General features: G+C 37.7%; 1 protein-coding gene across 1 annotated transcript in view; it reads right to left on the bottom strand.

Annotated features, from left to right (window-relative positions):
* hpse2 (heparanase 2) overlaps positions 1-23,777 on the bottom strand; it is a 50,019-nt gene extending 26,242 nt beyond the window's left edge. The window contains exons 1-3 of the mRNA XM_085477735.1: positions 23,392-23,777; positions 21,548-21,702; positions 20,305-20,466 (exon numbers count right to left, since the gene is read on the bottom strand). Of these exons, the coding sequence (XP_085333861.1) occupies positions 20,305-20,466; positions 21,548-21,702; positions 23,392-23,777 (703 nt within the window). The remainder of the gene's footprint in view (positions 1-20,304; positions 20,467-21,547; positions 21,703-23,391) is intronic.
* Between the last annotated feature and the right edge of the window lie 2,994 nt (positions 23,778-26,771).

The raw sequence follows: 26,771 nt of genomic DNA, 5'->3' as shown, positions 1-26,771 counted from the left end.
TCTTGCTTATCATCTAGGAGGTGGAGATCATGTGTTTTCTTAAAAGCAGAAACAGGTATATTTGCTATCCTGATGTCAGAAAATCTGCGACTTACTGGGGCAAACTTGACCCCCATACATAAAGCTATGCAGACACTAAAAAGCCTTTAAGATACAAGTCAGTGATCTTGGTCAGACAAAATGAAGGCACTGTAAATTAATCTATTTCATCTGTTATAGCTCACCATCACATCTGTGTGATGCTAGAGCACAAATGCTCCAGGATTCAATGAACTCCAGAGACATACTGTGGTTGGAATTCTGAAGGGAATACCAGAACTTACTATTTCTGGATAATCACTCACAAACTTAGACACAGATAATCAATAAAGCAAACATTAAATTGTCTTTTCTGTTCATCCCAATTACATTTAATAATATCTCTGAAGCACTTATCATTATTCAGCTTTCAGTTTTTAAGAAAACTAAATCCTTCAGAAACAGGTCTTACATTGTAATGTGGTTTAAAACAGGTCTCAAAATTCTCAATTACACACAAAACAATGAAAGCCTGTCTAAGAGGTCAGACTTTACTGTACTCAGCTACAATCTTCTCTTTTATCTTACAAACAGTCCAGCCAGAAACAAGCAGAACAAACCCCAGAAAGCCGTGTGTGCACGGGTGTGCATTTGCTTATATGTGTGATTCTGCTGGCGTGCCTTTGTGTGTTTGTGTGTAGCGGAAAGAGTGGAGTCTGGATATTGTCAAGCTGTCTATCTGATAGAAAAGCCGGCTCTGTGAAGCAGAGCGGCCGGCAGCATCAGTCAGCGATATGCCTCATTTCTGCAGTTCTGCATATTCCTTCAAACACTGAGGTACACATATGTCTATTTGCACCAGGCCTCTATGCACTCACACAGTGTTTACTGGTTTACATACCACCCACATGAGCAGACACCCATTTAAAGTTTCCAATGAAATCCCACTCTTTTCTAGCACTGTGCTTTCACTAGGTTACTGTAGCTGACAGGACAGGTGTATTTTTACATGAAAGTTGTTGCTATTACAGCTTGGATTTGTTTCACTTTTGAGCTGCTAGATTCGCCTTCGTTATATCACACAGCCTCACTAAAATTTCATAAAAGTTATGAAAAACAGATTGAGACGAGGATCACACAACAGAGCTTAAAAAAGCAAGGGACGGCATAAATATAAAAACCTAAAATTTGAACTTAAAACATGAAGCACCATCAGGATTTCTTTTAAATCACAGAGATACTATATTAAGACTATATTTTTATTATCAGTGAACAACCACATTTAACTGAGAGTATACATTACACAAAAACATTGCAACCATTCCAGACTACTCTGCAACATATGTTTTTGTGTACTGGGAGGAAAGTGAATGCAGGCTACAGATATGCAGACAGAACAAGTAGCCTTTCCTGCCTAAAATGTGAGGGATCATTTGGAATTTAGTTTCAGTGATTTATGAAAACATTTCTTGCTTTGAGCATCAAAAACAGAGTATATCCATGCATTCTCCACCATTTATGCCTTGGGAGACAAAAATACCAAGCACAGCAGAAATTAGTTTTCTGTTTTCATTAGATATTTAATTCAATACCGAAACAAAGTTGCCAACACAATTTACAACTACTAGTTGAATGGAAATCAGTCTGGAGTGGGTGTGTGCACACATTCACACACACAAATTTCAAACCCAAAATGTAACCATACCCTATTCTTAATGCCTTCACCTTTAAAATGTTATGATTTATGCCATAGGACTTGGCTTTTGTGCTCATTAGGATGACATTTCTGCATAATTTGACTGTGTAAACTGACCTAGGTCCCCACAACATGAGTAATACCCGGACCGCTCACAGAAAAAAAGACTGCAGCTGAGTTCTGGCTTGCTTTAAAAGCCAAATCAAAACTGAATCCTCAAGAGACATGTGCAGACAGGGTAGAAGGCTGTTTAGAGAAATTAATTGTGAGTCTTTTTTCCTGTTTATGGACACAATATGTTTTCCATAGATGCACATGTGGCAGTCAAGTTTCCAGAGTTCTTGAAAAGTGTCCACACTGCTAATGAAGATGATCTAAAATGAATTCTAAAACTTTTTATGTTATTTTTCTTTCCTCTAATGATTTAATAACTTTGTAGATGTAGGTGGAAAAGAGAGTTATGCATGAAATAAAATCACACTGAGCACACTGCCGCCCTGTAGGTGCTTGTAATTTTCTCTGTCAGCTGTAAAAACTCACAGCGCACTGGCTTAAAGTTTGCAGTGAAACGCACACTGTAAACTCAATGGGGAAAAGATGGTGGAAATGGCTATTCTGAAACAATACATCCATCAAATTATTGTTAACATGCTGGAGAAAATTGTTGATGACAGTTTATGAGGCTTTACCAGATGGATTAAAATTAATCTAACATTTATACTTACACACAACACGTGCAGTTACAACATGCAAGATGATGTCATGAAAGATTTGGAATTAAACTGCCCAAATATCCAGGAAAACTCAAGCTCAGTGCATTTATCATCGCCACCTCCATTATGGCTACAATTTCCAGCAGCTCCAGTGGTTCATCTCTGCCTTCTGTTTCTCATTGGTCGGGTCATCCACTAACCAGATCCTCTCGGGCTGCAGAGCAAGACCGTGTGACTGAAGCAAGATCATCTGAAGACTGATATATCCAATTATTTCAACAGCTAGTCAAATGCTCAAGAGCAGCTATCGATCAAACCGCAGTTTAACAATTCATCCATATCGGTGAAACCCAGACCAGTATACTGTTACGGTCGCTGTGCACAAAGATGTTAAAAGAGGTGTTTTGCTATGTTCGCGTGGTATATCTATGACTTACCCTGACGCTAGCTTGACACTGAATGTTATGGTTGCGCAGAGGGAAAATGTGGTTCTAATATACTGCGAGCCTGTGCTGCTCCACCAGCATGTTGCACAGAACCCAACGCCTCCATGTTTACACAAACACACATCTCCACATGGACTCTCCTTTCATACAGGGGGGCTCCACTTCAGCAAAACCAGTCAGGTCAAACCACTTTTGTATTTTGGAAGAATGCAAGATATGTGGTGGGCACCTGTTTTCAATTCTGTTAGTAGAGGGGGACTGATATGTGTGTGCGTCCATATGTGTTGAAACCAGAATGTGAGAGAGAGATTATCTCAATCTGTGAATTTGCTCTGACTAGACTTGTGTGTGGCCCCCTTCTGTGAACCCAGTGTAAAGAGATGCAGAGCAGCTCGACAGGACTGCTGAGTAAGATGAGTGGTATGTTAACATACGCTGTTCTTGATGTAAAGTACAACAACTCTGTGCTCCTGTGTGTGTGTGTGTGTGTGTGTGTGTGTGTGTGTGTGTGTGTGTGTGTGTGCAAGCACTATTTTCCCTAGTGTTCCAAACAAGGCAAGAGGATGCAGCATATAACAAATGAAAGGCAGTGAAATGGACAAAATGACATCAAGTGTCTTTTATTGGCTTTGGGCCATGTAACTCAAACCACTTGTTGGGGGGAAAGGGTGTGGTTGTGTTTGGGGTGTGAGTGGTTTTCACATCTGTTTGGCAATGGCCGCTGTCTATCACTCCCTAATGGGAAAAGCACGCTTGTTAGATACTAATGACCTCATTGGCTTGTAAAGATACAAGGTGTGCGCAAGGAGTGAATTCCCAGGAGAGAAACATCACCATGTCTGTTGTATTTGTATGTACTGTGGAGCTACCTATAAACCACTACCAAACACAACCAAAGCACGAAGTAATACAGCAGCCATTATCATTAGCCAAAATTGTTGTGAATGATTCTTTTATTACAAACTGACAGACTGTTTAGTAACTTGTGAATCGAACTGAGGGTTCATCGCTGTCTAAGGCAAACAGTTGTCTTCATAACAAGATGATTAAGATGGCCAATCTGCAGCTTCTTTGCAATGTGCAACCAATTCTAATATTTGAACACCCAGCATTTACATTCAAAGCGACACCACAAAGTCAAATTCGATGAAGTTACTCTTCTAATATTATTGTATTACAGACAGGAAGTAATAGAAATAAAAGGGTTTTTTGATAAGCAAAAGAAATGCTTCTTGATGGACAGGCTAGTATTGCCAGTTGGCAGGGTGCTGAGACAAAATATAAACTAACTTGCATAACTGTCTAGGGATGGATAGTATTTTGTTAGCAGTCATACTGAAGAATAAGACCTACACCATGTTTGCTGCAAAACGATCTTCATCAGGTCAAGGTCCAACACAAGACATGTGTTCAGACTTGTAAGCATTAGAAGTTATTAGAGTTATTATGAGATTAATGTGGGGACTTGTTTGGAGTCTGAGACAGAGAAAGGAGGACATTCTGACCCAAAAAAAAAGAAGATTCAATTACATGAAAGTAATATATACATATGGTCTGACACTTTTGTTCTGTTTGCACCATATGTCCGTACACTTCATGTAAAGGAAAAACTTTAAAGCTTTTTACATGAAAATATGTATATTGTTGCTTTTATACTGTAGGATATAAAACTGCATTTTTACCATGTAACATATTTTACACTTCATAAACTGTTTACTTTTTTTGGCCAATGCAGGGCAGTTAAGCAAAGGGTGTGACAGTTTCACTACCAAAGATTAGTAACGCTGTCACCTACATAGAGGGTTGTTGTAAAGCTTCCGCCTCTTATCTGGTTAGCCATCTCATCTCACACACCTCTGCTGATGCTGTAATTAAGCACTGAATGCTCTGTAGTTGTAGAGAAACAAAACTCCTCCACATACATAGGCTGGAATGAATGAGAGACTAGCCCAGGGCTTTACTGCCCTGAATCATCAAAGAGCTTGAACCTAAAATATTTTCAGGAGTCCTTTAAACACCCCACCTGCTTAGGATTCAGACACAGTGGCTATCTTCACAAGTTTTTAACAAATGCTTCTTTTAACACCTTCACCATCATATTCAAAAATTATACCACTGGCAAAGGGCAACAATGTGTTGGGGCATAATGGACATCTGCTACATTCCAGTTCAAAAAGGGTATCTTTGACCCCAGGCAGTGTGATGAATGAGGGTTATGAAGACCAGATCCCAAGCGGGCAGCAATGCAAACACACAGTATTCCAGACTCCCTTTCACTGCTAGAATAATCACCATAATCACAGCAATCATCTTCCACTCTCAAACTATATCCACACACATTACTTATGCTTCACTTAAACTGGAGGTTCTTCAGCTGAACGTGCAGAGCCAGATTAAACAGTTACTGAATCACCATCTTGCATAACAACTTTTATAGGTAATTATACATTTATAATATCAGATGCTGGGAAAAGACAGAAAATGTTTATAAAAATGCTACTACGTAATGTGCAGACCATACCGACTACATAAGCCATTTGTTATTTTGCAATTCAAATCTAATCACTTATAACTGCACTAATTAAATATAATTGACTGAATGATGGAATAACATTTTAGAAATGTATGTATTATTTTCATAATAATTCTCGGATAATACCTGAACCAATACTTTGCCAGTGAGTTCAAGCCAGAGAAAAAAATCCTACAGGTCTCTTAAGATGATAAAATCATCATATTTTCAGGTTTAAAAAAAATGATACATTATGAAATTAGAAGATAAAAATTTGAAGATTAGAAGACAAAAGTGCACAATTGCTAATTTAGCACAGTATAAAATACTAAAAAAAATGTTTCAAGGTTTTAAATTTACATTCAAGGAGACCTTTTATGGGTTTTTTTCATATCTATTATATTCTTCTGGAATGTCATGGAATAACTTTAGTCACAAAAACCAAAACCTATATATGTTATGTTGGCTCTCTACACAGGAACTCAGTTCTTTCTGTCTAAAACAGGCAGTTTTAGCTTTAAATCTTGTGGTCACTACTTAACGTGAAAAGATCTAACACTGCTATTTAGCAAACCTAAAATAAGCCCCTCAAATGTCTGTTTGGTAGATATTGTTCTCAGTGCCTGCTTATTGTGTGACATATAGGTCAAAAGCTGTATATACTTGTGCAACATAGGATGGAATCACTGCAAAGTCCTTTTCTACAGCTTGCACTTGGATGTCTGCAGCTTTAATCATGGACCTCTACCTTCAAAGCAAAGCAAACAGTCCAACTTCTGTGTCAGACTGACTCAAAATCACAATGAGGATCATCAGTGGTGATGAAAGCTGAGGTTTTTTTGACATTCATAGGTTTGTGCACTGAGAATTTGTTACTCACGATCAGCATCTAAGCATGCAGTTGTACTGGTATCTGATGGAAGAGATTTGCTGCAAATCACCTCAACAATGGTGCGTGTTATTGTACAAAACTGTCCTTTACCACAAAATTTAATTTAAGTTGAAGGATCAGAGTTTTAACACCGTGGAGGAGATCCAGCACGTTGCAGATCAACACAGTTCTTGATCTAAAAACAAGCAGCAGTCCTGGAAGCGATCGTTCCATTCACGTGGCCATAATGGAGATAGCAGTGAATTTTATAAAAGGTGAGAGTTTGCTTTTTATGACTAACGTGGATAACATAAACCTTCGATCGCACCTTGTTCGAATAACATTAAATGTCTGGTTTGGAAATGCATGATAAGACGTCAGTTCTACAGCAAGCTTTAAAATGACATCATCATCAGATTTCTCCAGCAAAACAACCTTCAGTCCCATGAGATTTTTACAGCACCTAGTATGACAGAGATGATATTCCTGCCAGATTTTCAAGGAAATAAACACAGAAACATTTTCCAACTAATCACCTTAACAAATCACATCATCAAAAGTCCTCTCAAACCATCCTCTCAACAGTCTTGTGCTCTGGCTAAGTTTCATGATGTTGTCTGCTGAGAACCTAATGCTATAACAAATTGAGCCTATTCTTCATCTGAAAACATTTTTTACTCCATTTGCTTTCCATCTACACAAGGACTTATTGGCAGAGGCTAGAATGCAAGTGAGATTTTGATTTGTTTTATTATTATGTTTTGGTCAATTAGTCTGTTGAGATGTTTGCGGTTTAGAAAAATGACATTCTTCTTTAGTGCTCTAACACTTGTGGCGGTACTTTTAACCGATGCAAAAACCATATTGTATGCTAAAATATTTGAATTCAATCACACATATTTTTCCAGTTTTACAAATAAATACCATTTCATTTACACCCAGTGTAGGAAACCTCAAAAATACATTGCTGTGTCAAAATATTACTGCAAGTTCATCCATCAGAATAAACATTTTTAGCATTAGTGATTTGATTTGCACCATTTACGAGAATATCCTTTAGAAAGCAGTCCAAGTAATGTCTGCTCACCAGTAATGCTGATGTACTGAATTTATTTTAGGATTTACTTTTTCCCCTCAAATCTTGATCCTAGATTATTTAACCATTAGAAACAGTGTATGACATTAACCCCATGAGGGACAAGTGGCAGAGTCATGCTAAGAAGTAGTTAAAACAAATAATTAATACATAATTAGGATTTTATAAGCATTGTTTTTTTGTACCTGCTTACAGTTGACAGTAATGTGCTCTGTACATTTTTCAGATCCTAAACATATTTTTAGTAACATAATTACATTTATATTATAAAACACAAACGGAAATATGACTGAACTATAACAATATGATAAAATCGAAATCTTTACCAAGTGTGTAGAAGGACTATGCTTGTACATGCCATGCAGTTTAGACAGCTTACAGTGTCTTTTTCAACGTTTCAGTAAAGGTTGCCAGTAAAGAGAAGATGCTCAACATCTGGTGGGACTAAGATGTTTACATTAGAACTTCAAAAATGTTTCATGTTGGGGGATAAGAAAATCAGGAGATTTTAGAAGATAAAAAGGCAATGTGTCTTGTAATATCTTCAGTATTTACTCTTAAACGCTGGAGACAGCTGTCCTTCATTTGCTTAAAACAAAAACAAACATCTAACATCACCTGAATCCGCTGGATCATTTTTAACATAAATATGCACTGAGACGTTGGCTTAAAATTTTTACCGCTGACACAAGTTAGACTAAAAGCAATCAATTTTTGATATTTCTATAATTGACGTGTACTTATTTTGTATACACATACATATGATGAGTGAAAAATTTAAACTCAAGGCAAATCTAAAAAAGCATCAAAAGATGCCAGTTGCTTAACATTATAGCAGAATCAGCTACGGCTTTGCTTCAGTGTTGAGATTCTAATGTTGCGATGAATGCACAGGAGTCTTGGCTCAGCTCAGTTCCCATGTCTCTTCTAGACCTACAGTAAAGGAGTTTGAAGGCAGCAGACTTCAGCAGGGGTAGCCTAAGTAATGCAGAGCCAGGCTATTAGTGTTGTGAGTAGGGCATGCTGGCTCAATCAAACCCTGGGTTCCCTACTCTGCCAGTGGACAGACCAGGCCAAGCCAAACATCTGCTCCTGGTTAGAGGTGTCGGCTCCTGCCATTCACAGCAAAAGTTCAAAACCTCAGGGAAAGATTTCACTTGGCCTCTTCTTGCCTGGGCCACTGCAAGCAGTCCTGTACTCTCCCTAAGGGAATGCAGGTCTGAGGAACGTACCACGAAAATTCAATTCCAGTTTTCCTTTCCGTGCTTCGCTCCTTTGACCGAGGCAAATTTCATTACACACTTATGGACTTATAAAATTCCTTTAATAACAAAGTGCATTGTCCCACAGACCAGGGTTCCTTTAAAGCCAAATCGCACCAGAGCAAAAGGGCTTTGAGGCCAACCATCTATAAGAACTGAGATGCTTTAATGCATGAAACACACTCTACTCCAATTTTTTTCCCATCCTTTTCTTTCTATTTTCCTTCTATTTCTTTACAACACATAAACAGTTGTATAATATGGTTAAGACATAAAATAAATAAGTTAAGTGGGTTGCACTGCTTAAGTGATGAAAGGCCATAAAATATCTTACATATTTCCTCTGTCATCTTGTAACAATCAATCAGCTGGCATCTAATAAAATCTCCAAATAAAAACCCAAAGCACCAAATTACTGGATACTTAAGCCAATTAACAAAAACAGAAACAAAGAGAGACTCTGGAAAATGAGAAAGAAAACAATTTGGTCACACATCTAACATTATGCCTCTATTACTCTTCTAATGAGCCAAAAAACTTTACGGAGGTGACTGATTTTAAGTTGAAGCCAAACAGCTATCTGTTGTTGGTCTCAGTAAAAGTAGGTTACCATCCTAACATTCAAGCATAAACTGGCTTCCATATGTGTCCGTCCAAGTTCCTAATGTTTTTTTTTCTTTTTGTTTTTTTAGAGATTTACAAACAAACAAAATACAGGCTCTGATAGTGATGTGGGTTCTGACTTTAAGACTTAGACTCAAGGCTCTATCTGATCAAAACACACAGCCCACCGTGCTTCTCTCACTTCAGTTTACAACATTTTTCAAGTGTAAACAAAAACCCACACTGTAATCCATTACTCCCTAAAGCTGCTCAGTGATCAGAATCTTTCACAATAAACAGAAATGAAAACAAGCAACAAAAAAAAGGAAAAAAGGGGAAAAAATACAAAGAGACGATTCCCCTGTGAAGTCGGTTTCCTTGTAAGACTTTTTAGCAATTTCCTGCAACTCTGGATTATGTTGTTTGAGCACTGGATTTGTTTGGTTTTTTTGGGATAAAGTCTATGAATCGTTGCTGTGGAAGGTAGCTGGGCACCTGCAGTTTTAATCTTTCTAGAGGACACGATACTCAGCTTTTGTCTGGATTTTCATTATAGAGATCTGAAGGAAGGAAACAACTAATGTTGTTTATAGGTAACTATATCGACACAGAGCATGATTTGACATACTTGAGCCACTTTCTTTGTAAGTTAGAGATGTACTTGATGCATACTCATGTTATATATCTACAGACTGTATTTAAAAGATGGATATGTCTCAGGGTCTGAAAAGTGAAGCAAATGTGCTTTAAACCTGCAGCATTACTAAAGGACGTGGCGTGCACTCGCACTGTTAAAAAACGTAAGTCGAATTCATCAGAAGTCCAAGAAAAATGACCCCATTAGTTACTTAGGGCCAGATTTACTGAGGAATTAGTGTATTTCAAATGCAAAAAAAAGACATGCTTTCTTTTACGTTAAATATTAGCAAAATTAGCAGTAAACTGCATGATGCAAGCATTAATAAATCAGTTTTCAATACTGATTTATTATTTGCATGTTCCCACCTCCTTCATTCAATGTTGTTACTGTGTTATCTTTCTATTTAAAAAAAACAAACCAAAAAAACCCCCCATCAAACCCAGTTTATGCTGGTACAATTTAGTTTAAAGCCTTCTTCAGTACAGCATGATTTTTTTTCTTTTTAATTAGGCCTTTTAGACAAAAATGGGGTCTGATTTGATTAGTGGATGTGCTATAATAGACAAATCTCCATCTTACTGCAAATCCTGGACTTGTCAGTCCATATTTCAAAATGTTCAAGTTGGTGTTTCAGAACAGTATTTTTACCAGCCACCAGGTGAAGTTATCCATATTATACATACAGTTTATGGTTGGTTGCACATCAGAACTTCAAGATAATAGATGTGTGAAAAGATAACTCCCAGACTGAATAATGCATGTATGTCATGCATGTCCTGAGCTTTTTAATGCAGAAATATTGCTTTAAGAACAGCAGGATTTGCATAGTTCAGAGGCAGCTGTTAACAATGAACTGATATGACTCTGTAACAAATCAATGAGTCCCAGTAAAGTAGCAGGTATATTTGAGGATGTTGCCTCAACACAGTAATTCTTTCTTTGAATTCTCACACTGAGGTACAAATTTATAATGGAGGAATTGCATTATACTGCTGTTTGTCATTTGAGTTATGTGTTGGAAAACAACTTACAATTTACTGAGCCAATACTGAAGCCACTTAAAAAAAAATCTGGCATCAATCTTCACTTTGCTACATCACTTGAATTATTTATTAAATATATGAGATCATTTTGGGATATGTGGGTCAGTGAGTAGATGGAAGAGGACAATAATATATATTGTTAAGTAATGGGTTTCATAATCGAGAATATTATGCATTTTTTTCATTTGTTTTGTTTTGTTTTTTGTTTTACAAATAACAGGGTCTTCAGACACCACCTCAAAAACAATATATTTACACATAAAAATTTAGGAAGTAGCTTCTTTACACATCCCTCTAAGGCACCTAGATGTCCTCTTTTTATGTCCAGGTCAAAGGTCATGGACAGCCAGCAGCAAGGCCCCTGAAGCAGATAGAACTTGCCCTTTATTTCCTAACCACTTCAACAAGGAGACACATACTTTCTCAATTATGGTGTTTCCCCTCCTTTCTTAGTGATAACAAGTTTTTTTTAATAGTTTTCTAAAGGCAACTGTGATTTCTTTTAAGCTATGAAAATAGAAGTACATCAGAAACAATATAATATGGTATTTTTATAAACATGCCAAAAAAAATCATTATAAAAATTGACTGTCCTGATTTCCATCCATCAGTGGTAACAAGAAATTGACACAAGCTAGTGGGTTGTGAAAGATTTTTGGAAACACCCTAGTTATTAAAGATGTTTTTGGAAGGGTGCTTTGAAGATGTTATTTGTGCTCTGAGGCTGTTGGGAAATCTAACACTTGTGAAGCTACTGATCCCTGAACATTTACAGGTTTGCTCAACCTTGAAGGCACAGTTTACACCACAGGTGTTGGCTTGTGCGATGGATCTTAAGTGCTGGGCCTGGCTGAGATGGTAAAAGATTGTTCTAGAGAAAAACTGGAGGTCTCACATGAGTTGAAATGTTTTATTCATCTTCAAGTTTTGCTCTCTTTTTGCTCTTTATACTTCCGTTTTGATCAGTCTGTTGGTTCACTTCTCACTCTATTCATTCCCCATTTTCCCCCCCTTCTCTCTGCTCTCTTATTCTTCACTCATGCTCTTGTTTTCTCATTTTGAGAGTTGAGGGCTGTGCTGTGAATCTCCAACTCAGCAGGACACCATGGAGTGATAGATGGCCTCTGACAAGGTCCAACACAATCCAACATATGCTCCAAATGAAAAAAAAGGAACAGAATTAAACAGGGTCCACAAGTGGCCAAAGAAAAACATGCCAAACATGTATGAAAGCAACGTTTTTTTGAGGGGGGATGGGGTTTAGTGCACGATGACACAATAAGTTGAATATCCCCAGTGTTAAAGTATGAACACAAAGTATGAACCAAAGAGAGGAAAGAAACAATTTATCCAACAGGAATAATGTGAATGATTATGGTTAGAAAATATTGGGTGCAAATCACATTAAACTAGAGGAAGAACGTCAGTCTGAAAAGGTGGTAAGTAGTCTCATCCATATTCTGCAACTGTGCATATATATTATATATCTAAAGTTACATTTACCACTGCAACTAAGTATTACAGAAACGTTAAGCAGAATGTAGGAGGAAAAAAATAATATTAAAATTATTCAGATAAAACATATGAAAATATTTTATTTTAATTTCTTAATATAAAAATGTAATATAAAAGAACAGTGTTTATGTACTCATGCTAAAATTGACTCAACTCCTTAGATACGTACTGATGACGGCTCAGCCCCGCAAAACTGTATTCTCTCGCTACAAGAAATAGCAGACACTTTCCTGGAGCACACACACGCATGTAGCAATGTTGCCAACATTTGTGCGATGCTAATGAGTGTGTTAAATTCCAGGGTAAGTAGTTGAGAGAAGAAACATTAGCGTAACATTCTTAAACACCAAGTCAAATCACCTCTCTAAACAGCAGTTACAGCTTTTTAGCCCCTTACCAGACCCTATTTCCAGTGCAAACTGTACACACAATGAATACATATGGACAGGCACACACACAAACACACACACAGGGTAATCTCATAAATAACGGATGACAGCCTAAGAGTCAAATTAAGGAAATAAAATGTGTCTCACTGGTAATGAAGGAGGCATGTTTTCTGCCTCGGGATAACAACTTCATCTGGACCCATACACACACTTACAGTCTGTATAAACACACACACACACGGAGACCTAGACACACATATATTCAAGAGGTACCAGCATTCCAGCAACAGAGCCATCCCACTGGTACAAGCTTGCTCAAAGCAGTCAAGAACACAGTGCCATGATTTGAAATTTGACACAAAACGTATGTTTTCTAGAGCTCTGAAGAAAAATGTGGAGGTTGGATGTCATGCCAAACAATCACGGGAGAGGAAGGACTGCTTTCAAACATTTCCCATGCATCAGGCTATTAAAATGACATTCGTTTGCAGGTTGCTGGCACTTGTCTCGGGGCATATTGCAAACACATGGAATTACATGTTATGTCCATCCATGATTTAAACACTGGGTATTCTTTCGATCAAGGAAAAACAGACACTTCTGGATCTGTGTAGGCCATGTGGAAAGAGTAAGGAAAAAAAGTAGGCTATATGGCAATCAAATGTTTGTCACGCTGAGATTACATCACTGGTGATAATTGTAAACTGACATGTAAGAATGAGAAAAAAGCACTTTATAAATTCAGCCAAACACACATAAAAAAAAAGGTCACACAAATTCACATGTAGTCATGTTCTGACTGAGCTCCTTTGTCTATAGATAATTCACTACTTTGAGTTATGCTGTAAATGGCTCTGTGTGTGAAACTGGTTGCAGTGACGTGCCGCAGGGTTTAAGCCTGGATCCAAATCTTTTCAGTGTGCACATGAACATGAATAATCTAATGATGCAAGTTATTTAGAGAATGGTTGTTATTACAGATACACTTAAAATGAACATGACTTTAAACACATCTGCGCTAAGATGATACACATGGTGACCGAGAGGACAAATGCAATGAAGTAAATCCCTGAAAGCCACAAAATATATAAAAAAAAACTACAAAGAAGGTTATGGTTCTGAACAAAAACCCAAAAGAAAAGAGCATGTCTTGTTTCAAAAGATATAAAAGCAGATGGGATACATTTTAAGCCAATAGGTAAACTAAAGTGCAGAAAATTTGCTCAAGGTGTGCAAGTAATGAAGACATTAATAATTTTACTACTCACTTTAAATTTATGGTGTGTTTTTTTGACACATGGATCCCTTTTGTAACTATAAATCCTGTTTTTGTTAACTGGTTTTCAGGCAGGTCATTGTCAGAAAAATATTGACTTTTCAAATCAAGTGTGTGCCCAGATTTCAGCGTGTGGATACCAACAGTACTGTCCCCAGTCTGGTTCTAATGCGCTTTCATAAGTGTGTGTATTGCATCTAATGTAATACTGCAAAAAAACAACAAAAAAAAACCAAAAAAAACAAAACAAAAAAACTACTATGTAAAACCTAAGACCGGAAAATAATTCTGAATTTCAAACAGAATTTAACGCTAATTTGGAAAAGCTTATTTTGGGTATTATCATAATAGGCTTTGTCCAGTTTGCAGTTACTGCTTGAACTGGCAGAACACAAAACAGTCCAATTTAAATATTTCTTCTTTGCAATAAATAAAAAGTTTAAAAATGCAAAAGAATTTAATTAAAATTTGTGAAATTACTATTGCAAAACCTCTTCAACACAAACTCCATATAAGACAGCAGTAATTTTGCTTCACCTAAGTGTGAGTGCAGTTTGAAGGCAGAAAAATACTTAAAACTCACACTTCACGTATCTGTGAAAAGAAATGCTATGCTTCTGACTCCCTTAAGCTATTGGCAGGACAACACAGCAGGGTTCTAGCATCGCCTCTTTTAATAGTACAATAAAGTAAACAGCTGGGCAATACGTTGCATGAAAAAATATGCACACAACCTTTAATGTTTTTTCAACTACCTCCACTCTGTCCAAGAACCGCAATAGCTGCTCATATCTAATAATATCATTATGGATATATACAAATCAAAGCAGATTATATTCACTCTCCTGCTGACATGGCAACTGGCTGCACTGTAGTGTTACCGTGTGAAACTTGGCAGGGGAAACTCTCATAAATCTGTATTCAGCAGTGAGCTAAAGATGGTCCGGGTACTGAAGCAGCTGCAACACCAAAAACCAAATCCATTACAGTTCACGCAAAGTGTGAACATACTAACTGAGGCAATTTTAAACAAAAAGATGAGGAAGCCGTTGGAGAAACACTTCTGGTCACTCACGAAAGAGTTTAAAGCATACGATTAAGAAGAGGAGTGATAAAGGTCTGGGAGAAGATGGTGAGCAGAACAAATACAAAGAATAGAGCATGTTTCCCAGTGCTGCGAGAAAATGTGTTTTGATTTTTTAAAAAGAGAAAGTTATAACTAGAGGCTATAGACAGCTGTGCCAGTTTGTTTTGATGAAAACATTTTCAAGCCATTCACAGATGTTCAGTGAATTCCCCGTTCTGTTCCTAATGTTTGTCTTTCCAGATTTTTAACATATTCCTGTATGTTAGTGTCTCATTACGCTTTCTGTCAAGAATTTCATTTCAGTTTTCACAGTTGTACTGCACACAGGATAGGAGTTTTTCGCACAAAAAATCCGATTTGATATCTGAGCTGGGGTGAAATATTTCAATATGTGTTTACACATTTGATGTGCAGTTTTACATCAAGTGTGTACACAAAAGTACAGCTGGTTTCACAAGCTAGAGTGCAGCAGTGTGTACAGTATTAATGAAAACAGTCAAACGTAATAATCAAAGTTTGCATGTCCAGCCCTGTTCATATTTTCTAGCAGGCTTAGAAAGGCTATCCACTAACTCTGTGGAACATTTGAGATATGCATACAGTGAAATTCTCCTCTATTCTCCCATATGTTGCAACTCAGAATCTGAACACTGACTAAGTCACTGAAACATACAGTCGTTGACAAAAAACCCTTCAGTTTTACATGTAGACTTCATGTTTAGGTAGAATTGTACACACGCCAAACAAACTACGTGGCCAAGATTTCATTTAAGCACAATGACCTTTATCAAGTGCACAAGAACATTTGTTGCAAAGAATACATTACATAAACATTAACATATTTCACTTTTCTGTCATTCTTCTCATGTTTCCTGGGGAGCTATGCATCTTTCTGTTAGCGGTTTCTAGCCTTGACTGTGCCAACTTACAGAGAGAGGCTCATGGTATTAGTGTCTGATCTACTCTCAGTAATGTTTGCGTATACCTAACAACTGATTAAATCCCATAAACATTCATGTCACTTAATACTGCGAGTGTGAGATCAGACTAAGAAACAGAGAAAGAGTAGAGGCTAAATTGTGACGTCAGGCTCCAAACCATCTGCTAGATCATGAAGCCAACATTTGACTCATCTTACATTAAAATAATATTCTTAAGTGTGTCATCTCAAACCAAAATTTGATCAAGTGAAGTGGTCATCTTTGTCTCACTATACTCAATTAAAATAAATTCATCTCTATGTACCATCACATAATGACTCCTCTTTGCAATAGTTTGTGCAGGGGACACTACTAATTTAAAGTCCTAATAACTTTACTCCTTCTGCAGTGATCTTCATTCTTGGCTTCTCCAACAAGCAACAGCTGGCTTTAGCAAGGACCACAAAACTGCCAGTTATCTTGGAGTTTGACATCTTGCCTTTATGAGGAAATCAACTGCTAATCAACTGCCATATTTCATCAAGATACTTCCTCCCCCAATGATATAACTATTCACGCATGTAAACATAAAATAACCAACCAAATAATACTATTACCTCAGTGTCTGGGTAGGGCTGCATTGAATATGACAAATATTGATTTTATGCAGTTTTTGCAAAAGGTATAAGAAATCATATCATAATATTCATATTCAGTATTGCCTAAAGACAGACTCTGCTTTTTAAATTTTAACAGCAAAGGACAGTGTAGCTTTTTGTATCTCTGTCACTAATATATATATATATATATATATATATATATATTAGTGTAGGCACAATGCAGTTTCTTCCCATTGGTGCAGCTGTTTTCAGCTAGAACTATAAAAACACTGATTAGATGAGTTCTTTTTGCATTTAATGTCAAAGAAAACATTTCAAGATCATTGATACTTTTAAAGTAAAGTAGAAAACTTTCCATTCACTCTCCTGCAAGCAGCTGCAGACCTCATTACTGACAATGTCCTCCTCTTCACTCTTGCTTCTCAGATTTCTCTGTTTTTGGAAGATTTTCTTCTGGTTCCTATTCACAAATACTGATCTTCCAGTTTTATATGACAAGAATAACACAGTATAGGAATTCCTAAATTGAATTGTGTCTATCCTTTGAGTATTCAATACATGAACGAGGTTTTCAATGTCCCAAGTTGAACGAACTGGTCGCTTCATTCAGTGTAAAACATGCCTATCCTCATGTGAAATCAGAATAGCTAAACTAACAGTAAATATAAGAGAGGTGTTGTGTTATGAAGAAAAGGAAACTGATAGAGTTAGAGAAGAAAAAGTAAAGCAAAAAAAGAGAAAAAGGTCCAGGAAGTGATCCTTGATGGAGGAATATTCTCCTGCAGAGAGACATGAAATGACGCTCGCCATGACCTTGTCTAAGGTCATGGTAATTTCTCAACTTCATACCCCAGCTGAATGTGTCTGCGCATGTAAACTCAGAGTGGCCCCATTACTGATAGCTCTAACAAGCCTAGGCCAAAGGTCAGACAGTGGTGAGTGGAAAAGGATGGAGAGAGACTGTTAAAGGTCTTTAAAACACCACCTGCCTTTACACACACACACACACACACACACACACACACACACACACACACCACAAGCACACACACCCACCCACACAAACACACACACACAGATCTTGACTAATTGTTACCAGACCATATTTAAACACATCCTTAGTGCCTCTGAACCCCTGTTTCTCTCCAGCACAGAGATGAAGTTTCTGCACAGATTGGACTTTACACACAAACATGTTCACACTTTCAGGACTTTTTCAGTGTCATCAGCGTGCATTCTGGTGACTTATTTCTCAACTAATGGTTGCTCAGTTCCACATTTTTTGTTTTTGCACCTTTAAAAGAAACCAATAGCCTCACCAATTTCCTTAATAGATTCAAATAATTGCTTTTAGCTTAGCCTGTGTTTGGAAAAATTAGATGTTTTTGTGAAAAGACTTTCGCTAAATTAAGTGCAGTCTGATAAGAAATGTGGCACCTGCGTAAAACTAGCATTACCCTATGGGTCTCCAAACTGAGGTTTTACCATTTAAAAGGACATGATTCTCCATGAGTCCCAAACACTTAAAATGTCTCAAATCTAGGAAAATAACAATTAGTTCATATTCACAAAAGGTTAAATGTATCAATATTTTAAGATTATACTTCATCAACTTGCTTCAGCAAATTTAAAAACAGTTTGAAAACAGTATTTACAGGATAAAATAACATATCTTTTAGTCATTGAGACAAGCTGTTGCCTCTCCTCTATGCTGCAGCTGCTGCTGCTAACATCCTCTTTGTGACAGGAAGCAGCAGGGTTTATGGGAAATGTGGTCTTAATTTTGAGCAACATTAGCACTATACTACATGTAAGACTGGGACTAGGTGTCCTGATCATGTTTTTTTAAGATTATGGCTATTTCTTTTTCAAGAAACAGCAACTCAGACAATATCAGAATGATAATGCAAATGATGTCAATGCATCACAACAACATTGTGTGTGTAATAAGTATTTGTTGAGATTTGAACTGCAGAACTGGATACTCCAACACTATTTTCTGCTGATCTTACAGTTTCGCACAGTAGTCATGTTATATGCTTTTCTGAAATTATACAAGTTGCATGTCTCAACAAGCTTGGCCATAACATCCACATTACTAGTTGCTCGTACTGTGTCTTTAAATTTGTATTCATATGAGCACCATATGACAACAATGCAAGAAAATATAATTACGTAATTGCTACCAGCATGTTTGATCAACAATAGATCTGGCTGTTAAAAAAAAAGACAAAGAAACAAACCCCCCAAAAAACTTCAAACTCTCATGCACAGTAGATGTCCAAAAATGCTGGAACTCTGTGTAAAATCTTCAGTTCCTACAGTGATACAATGAAATACTGCAAGGCCATGGGGTTTTTTTGCACAGTCAACAGATCAGTATTAATGATAGGGTGCTACAGTAAATAACTCCTGACCTGAACTTGTGAACTGACCCCACACCCGAGCAGGTACAAATTCTTCTTCTGTGTATTTGCCTACTGTGATAAATGCGATATGTCTGTGTTTTCACTGTTGCACTTGAGACTATTTGAAAATATGCAGCTGATGTATGGTCTTCATATCTGCCTCTATCACTCACACAGCAACACACAGAGGGTCTGTCCCAGGGAAGCAGTACAGTCTGAATACATGAAAAATACTCTGTAGACCAACTCATGCAAGGCTTTTTTGTTCTCTGCATGTTATGACCAAAATATTAGTGGCACATTCAACGGGGTTCAATTAACGTATATTTGGATTCTTTACATAATTTATCAATGACTTTAAGATTTGCATGGCCAAATATTTTTAATGTCTCCAGACAGAGAACACGTGGTCATGTACATCACTGTATCTAATGATTCCCTTCAACTCAGGTCCCTGCTAATTCCCAAGTCCAACATTACTTTTCCAAAAGAACTTACAGGTTTTGAAACTCTTTTTTGGGTGGTTCAGATTTTGGTATAAAAATCCCACCAACCCAAAACACAATTCCAACCCACTGACTTTTCAACATGCTAACGAAGATAAAAAGGGCGTGCATAAGACTTAACCTTCCTAGTAATCAACTACAATTTTATTTTGAATCCAAAGTCCCCTGAAACCAAACAAACAGCATGAATTAATTATTGCTGACAGATGCAGCCAATTTATTACCAAGTCCAAGTCTGTGGACTTTTCTGAGCAGTACAATACTTTTAAAACATAAATCCAATATTTTACTTTTGCCTCTGTTACTATCCTCTCCTGCAGCTTCTTATTTCCATCCCAATCAATCACAAAGGAAAACAGATAAGAAATGCAGCCCACCCAACATCAAGACGTCAGAGTTCCTTCTGCGGTCAGGTTGAGTTAACTGTAACCAGCGAAAATGTCAGTGCTCTGTTTACTTGCCTGCTGCTGCACCCCTATATCCATCCTTACATTCCTCCTTTACAAATTACATTTGTCATTCTGAAAGCTGATGGTTTACACTGGTGTGCTTTGAACCTCATGTGAGTGCACATGCATGTGTATGAACAAACTGCAGACAATACGCCAGGATATGAATAAGTGCCAAAAAAGGCCTATTTTGTGCGTGCGTGCGTGCGTGTGCGTGTGTGTGTGATCTCCTACCTGTTATTGTAATGTTGCTGTAGATGTTAGACAGCTGCTCTTTTAGCAGAACAAGCTGGGTGGTGGCTGCCTTCTCCCTCTGCAGCTCCAGCATTATATCAGGATGGCTGGCCAGTTTGCAGCCCTTCTGCTTGTCCAGTGCAATGTCACTGCGCACAATATCTGAAAACCAGAATGAATGGAAAAAATTATTATTTTATTAATATTTTTGCCATAGAGAAACCTATGTTGCAATTTTTCACCCCAAACTAATTGTACATATCTTTTTTTATTTTATTTTAAAATTGTAATTTAACACTGAAACCAGAAGGCTGCGGCAGTTTAACACACTGCCAAAGCCAGAACATAAAGTTATATCTGTAACCCAGTCTGTTACTATTCAAAGAAACACACGTGTTTTATTGATATCTAGCAAGACTAAGTATATAGACCACCTCCTTACATCGCCATTTACATCCTCAGTTGTGACTTTTTTTTATAACACACATTTATCTAAAATGAATACAGTCTAGTGCTCTGCCTTTATCATGTGTCTAACATGAAGTGTGCGATCAAACTATTTAAATAAAATTAATCCAAGTTAATTTTTAAAGTGTACACATTAGGGATGCGTTAAACTGTAGTCCACTGGGTTATACTAAGACGTGTTTCTAATATTTTTTCAACACACTTTAGTGAAGCCATATAAAAATATCTAGCCAAATATCTGCCGTTTTTTAATTTTTATTTATTTATGTTTTTTTTGTTTTTTATTTATGAAAAACAGAATATTTGGCTCTGCGGACCACGGCGAAAAGCCGCCATTGTGACATGAAATGTTAGGTAAACACAGGTGTTTCCAACAACTTTAATGAAGGTTTTGTGCTTTTAAGGTCTGAATCATAATTAAGATGATAACACCTGTGTTCATGTCATAACGTCCTGCTGTGAAAAAGGCATAACCATACTATAGGATCGATATATTAAAAACAGTTGTAGCGGCTAGTAAAATTATTTGTTTTCTAACTTTTCTTTTAAACTTCTGTTTCTCTCGTCTTCGCTTTCGTTTTAGCTAGGAGTCCTTAAACTGGCAGCGTAGCACAGCGTTTTATGAAGAAATAGGCAACCCTAGCTTCAGAGGATTTAACATTCCCTCAAAGAAATGGGGACTGACATGAGAGCAAACATTTAATCATCTTCTAAAAGTCGGTCTAAAATAAATACTGGGGCCAGAGAGAGAGGAGAAAATGTCATGTCTAATCACCGTCCTCGTAGTTTTTCAGATAGTAGTCTGGTCCCGGCCCTCTGAACTTGGCGAGGTTCTTCTGGTTGTTGAACTGCAGGAAGTCTGTTCGCTTTCCACCAAAGCGCAGAAACGCGGGCGACAGGCCTCGCGCCAGGGTCACGAGCCGCTTGGAGCTGCGGATATGGGACAAAAAGAAAACACTTCAGCAACTGGGTGGTTTTTACAGACTAGACTCACACGTTAAAACTGCTAACCTGTGTACATTTATAACGAGGGATATATTTGTTAAAGTCAGTAAAAAGTCGTCGTTCTCTGTGATCGTCCTGTCTCCCGTTCTTCAGTTCCGTTTACTTCAGACCATCCAGCTATTAAACAGATTAGCTACAGAAGAAATTGGATTTTCCCGTAACTGCTAATTTGCTGCAGGTCTATCATAAAACTTTTTCCCCTCGTCTGCAGACCCACGACGCATTTGGCAGCCACTACAGCAGGTAGTACAAGGCCATAAGCTGATGAACAAAGGATTAAAACGACACACACACATGCTTTGTGTAGTTGACGAACAATTCTATCCTCAATATTTTAAAAATATTTTTCCCAACTAACTTGCTGTTTCTTTACCTATTTTCTTTCATACACTCAAGCTGCCTTTTACTTATTCATGTTCTTTATTCACGTGAAATAGAGGCCGATCAAAAGGAGCGTGTAGTCCATACAAAGCTATTCAAGCTAAGTTCATATTTAGTGAGTATGAAGTTTTCATTTTTTTAAAAACTAATTCAAAGTATAGAGAGAGACTTCTACTTTGCTCGATTGTCAGTCTAAACCACATAATCCAGTTCAATTATGAAAAATGCGGAAACGGCCCACGAGTCTTACTGAATTTTTAATTTTGGTTGATCACACATATGAATCCTCGTCATTTCAATGTAAGGGTAACAAACAACAATACGAACTACAATAATAATAAATATAAAAATCAAAGTTGGAACAGTGGTTAGGTGACACGTAGAAGTGTAACGGCTATGTGAATAAAATATCAAATGTTGTCATATATTTACTGTAAAATAATAACCGAGAATGGGCCACGCGCGGATTAAGATGTGCTCATTCTTTGTCACTGAGTGGTTTCCAGTTTATATAAGAAGCTGTACCGAATAACATTATCTGGCATTACTCAATACATGTCATAGCGGGCCAGAGACTTCTTAGGGTATTGTCAGTGTGTTTAGTTTAAACACACTTTAAAGTTATTATTGAAAGTCTGGGTTTTAATAATGCTGCGCTTCATTAGCCAAAATATTGTGACAGTGGCGCGGGTCGTGGTCTCAGTCTGTGCTTTCCTCCAACTGTTCAGAGAAATACTCAGGGTGAAAAGTCAGCAGTAAATAAATAGTTACCCTTCATTATTAAAAAAAAAATGCAACATAGCTGCCATTGGAACCAGTCGATCTGTTCTTTTAGTTATTTTCAGAAGGTGAAAAGTAGATTGGCTAACTTATGAAAGTGACATTTTGCATTTTAGATTTAGATAGACATTAGATCATTTTTATCAAATCTTGATGCAACAGTGCACACTGTAGACTATAACAGCTGCAACCCTAAATGGACAGTTTTTGAAGGAATCGTCCACTCTCAGTGTAGTCTTTTTTAAAGTTAAACTTTGCGAACCTCAGTCAGAATCAGTATGGAGAACTGGACTGCTTGGTTCCCGGAGTGAGAAGGAAACGTGCTGGATCGATCCATGACAACTCAGACAACGTGGCTGCGTGCGTAATGAATAAAATAACCTCCAAATATTTTAGAGGAGGGCACCCATATAGATCGATGTAGACGACAAGCAGGAAAGGGTTCTTTTGTACCTCAGAAAGTCCAGCCATCCGTCTCTGATGATCGAGGGGTCCAGTTGGAGAGAGAGGAAGTTTTCGTTGAGGACTCTGATTGAACTGCGGGTGTTGACATCCAGGAGAACCAGCGTCCTCTCCAAGAAGCCTTGGCGCTTCCCAGCGACTGCAGGTCTCTGATACGTAGAGGAGGACGAGAGCACCGACTGCACCATCAAAATAAGCAACGATGCCAGCCACAGGGAGGGCCATGGGAATACGCGCGGAGAGGATTTGGGCATCTTCTTGGTTTGGAGAGCAGGGGGATCAGTGTGCGCAAAGAAGCTTAAAGGTGGAAAGAAATCAAGCACTAAACAAACTCTGCTTCCGAGGAGTTCGATGGCGGTTCTATACCTCGGTTTCATCGATCTGGATCTGTCTTCCTGTCTAGCTGTCTCACCCCCTCCGCCCCTGCCCCCCCCCGCCCCTCCGAGTATTTCTGGGAGCTGCACGCAAGAGCGCACGCCCCGAGCCAGCCTTTCCCGTTGTGAGAGCAAGAACTGGTAGGAGGAGAGAAGACAGTACCGCCCCTCTAAGGTTCTCCGAGGTATGAGGACAGACTACTCGAAAGTCTTCCCAGTTCACAAGTATAAGAATTTAGTCTTACGAACTATGATTGCAGTTTTTTTTCCTAAACACCGAATACAGAGGTTATTGTTTTCTGAAGAAACTGACATTAATCGTTGTTTCTTAAAACGCTGTTATAATGGTAAAATCAAAATCAGATTTTGTAGAAAACTCGAGTTCAGTCCAGTAATTAAGGTATACTCAAATACCAACAAGTAAGAAAAGTACACATTTAGAACCGATTAAGTCCTTTGGGCGAGGATAAAAGGCTTTTTTCCTTAAAAATGATAAGCCATGGCGGCTGGTCCTTTCGGAAAGATAATAATCAATCATTTAAAAAAAAAAAGCTGAAGAAAAGCAAAACTTGGATTAAATGTATGCAATACTGTCATATGAAAAAAATAATTTTAGAATAACCATATTGATAGCGCAATGGGAGACTGTATAAAGATCTTCCAGAAGTTGTGCTTAGACTCACCTAAATTCAGGCTGACCGTACGCAGGCCTCTAATCGCCTGGCCAAACTGAAAATCTCAGTTGTCCATCATAAGAAATTATTACAGCAGAGACGTTTTACGTCGTATTTCTTAAACTAAACGTTCCAGCAAAAAGTCGAAAATATTAAAAGTAAAAGAATCTCGAGGCTGTTGTTCAAAAGAACAAAAATTCAGCTTCAAAACAAAAACAGATCTTGTCAGCAGCATAACTCATGATCATTGCAAAGGCTCTGCTTTCTTGACAAATAGATTATTGATTGCACATTTTAGAGATGGCACTTGGAGATGCCAGTCTGGATATTTGGCCTCTTTTCAGAAGCATTCAAAACCAGTTTGGGATGTAAGTCTCCGCACATGGAACTTACCTATAAATTCTTTATATGGCTTTAGTCCAGATGTTCTTGGGATACTTGTGAGCAAGCACACACCAACCAAAGTGCAGGCTACGGCGCTTCCCCCCATCCGCTTATTTCTTTTTTTCCAGGGCGCAATGCGCCAAGCTCTCCTCAGGCGATTGTCGTTTAAGGTCACTGCTGTCTCACAGATGAGCAACGAAGTACTTAAGAGAAAAAATGCACAAAGTTAAGCTCAATTTAATCGTTTCTTTCCGGTATACAACACCTACTCACGAATCCACGAAGCCACAACACAGAATCATCCAAGCAGTCAGGCTTTAGGTTTAGGGACACAAAAGTTCCCCACAAAGCAGATTAAAAGATTTTATTTGGTACAAAGTGGGCTGATATTTCTTAGTGTCGCTCACGAGTGTCAGAAACTCTGACGTAACGTTCTCCGTGGGGTGGTAGCCTGTTTTCTCCGGCCTGTTAGAAGAAGCAGACCCACGATCAACAAGAGCAGCAGAAAAGCACAAAGTCTGATTTTCCGCATTTCTTCATATTGTCAGTTGGCGCAGATAACATCATAATTAACATGCGCTTTCAATTCAACCACAGTTTTAGTTTTCAGTGGAAAAATATTTAACATTTTCATATAATTAGATCTCAAATGCGTTTTGGGACATCTATCTCACCCTTGAGGATATTTTATTCTAAAAGAAGGAAAACGGAACCTTTAGCCTATCGAAACAGCACTATCATATAATATTCTAAGAGGAAATGGCATGGATAATGAGGATGAGTACGCAGGAAATTTTTGTCTATTATATTTTCTCTTTGCTGTTGTTTTAGTGAATGTTAAACTCCTTTACGGCCTACCGATCGACTGTACTGCTGAAATTTGAAAACGGTTTGGTTTGTTGTTTTTGGATTTGAAACTCAAATTTAAACCAAACAAAACAGCACGGTGACTTTTTACACTCTCAGCTTCTCCACGGGCCGGTATAAAAAGAAGTGAAAAATGCACAAGTTATATATAAAGTTATGTTGTTAACTCTAAGCTGTCAGTGGAAGAAGAAAAACTTTCTAGGAAAATATTAAATCAGTTAAACATATTCAGTGAGGGAAAATAGTCTGCTACTATTACAATAGACTAGTTCTTCGATCAAATCTAACCTACTCTAATTTCGTATTTAATAATTTGAAGGGAGAGTTTAATCATGATGTGCGGTAATGTTCTCGTTGCTTCTTTTGAATGTAAACTTTACAATAGTTTGTTCAGGAAATGATTCGCAGCTTTAATTAAACTGAGTATTTTTCTGTCTGTTTTGTGTTTAATGTTAAAGACACTGCTGCTGTATAAAAATCAAGATCTGTTGCTGCAATCATGGGAAATTATTGCTTTGTGAGGGGAAAAAAAATTACTGACCGCAGCAGAAAAGCAGCACGAGTTATATCATTCATCCAGCAGGGTGTTTGAATAAAAGAATAGAGCATAGAGACGTTTAAAAACTTTCTAAGCAGAATTAGGTTTAGACAAATACACTGAATCATCAGAGCATTTTCGGCGACTTTTGTTGGGCGGACTCAATGGTTGGCTTTCTTTAAGATTTATTTTACCGCCTCCAATGCGTTTATTTTGATCGATCGTGAAAAATATCTCATGTAAAACATATATGGTCGACATATTCATACATCAGCATAATCCTTAACGATGCGAATTTTTTTATAAGCATATATTTTTTGGTTTTGTTTGGCAAACTATTTAATGTGTAATTTTATCAGGAAAATTCTCTGTCATTCTAGGATGACAGTTGGAGTGACAGTTTTATAACTTGTTTTGCTGTTTTTTGTCGTCTGAGTAAAGTGTAGCAATGACTGTTTGCCCTTTGCGCCTTCAGTTTTCTGCATCGTAAATCCCACAAACCGGTCACCGAACTGAGATGCGTTAGATCTGAAC

This window comes from Copadichromis virginalis, linkage group LG13, assembly GCF_057382275.1.
Source record: "Copadichromis virginalis isolate Kocher_CV1m ecotype Utaka linkage group LG13, C_Virginalis_male_GT1.1, whole genome shotgun sequence".
NCBI classification, from domain to species: domain Eukaryota; kingdom Metazoa; phylum Chordata; class Actinopteri; order Cichliformes; family Cichlidae; genus Copadichromis; species Copadichromis virginalis.
The sequence above is the reverse complement of the archived record's forward strand: the minus strand, read 5'-3'. Positions and strand labels throughout refer to the sequence as shown.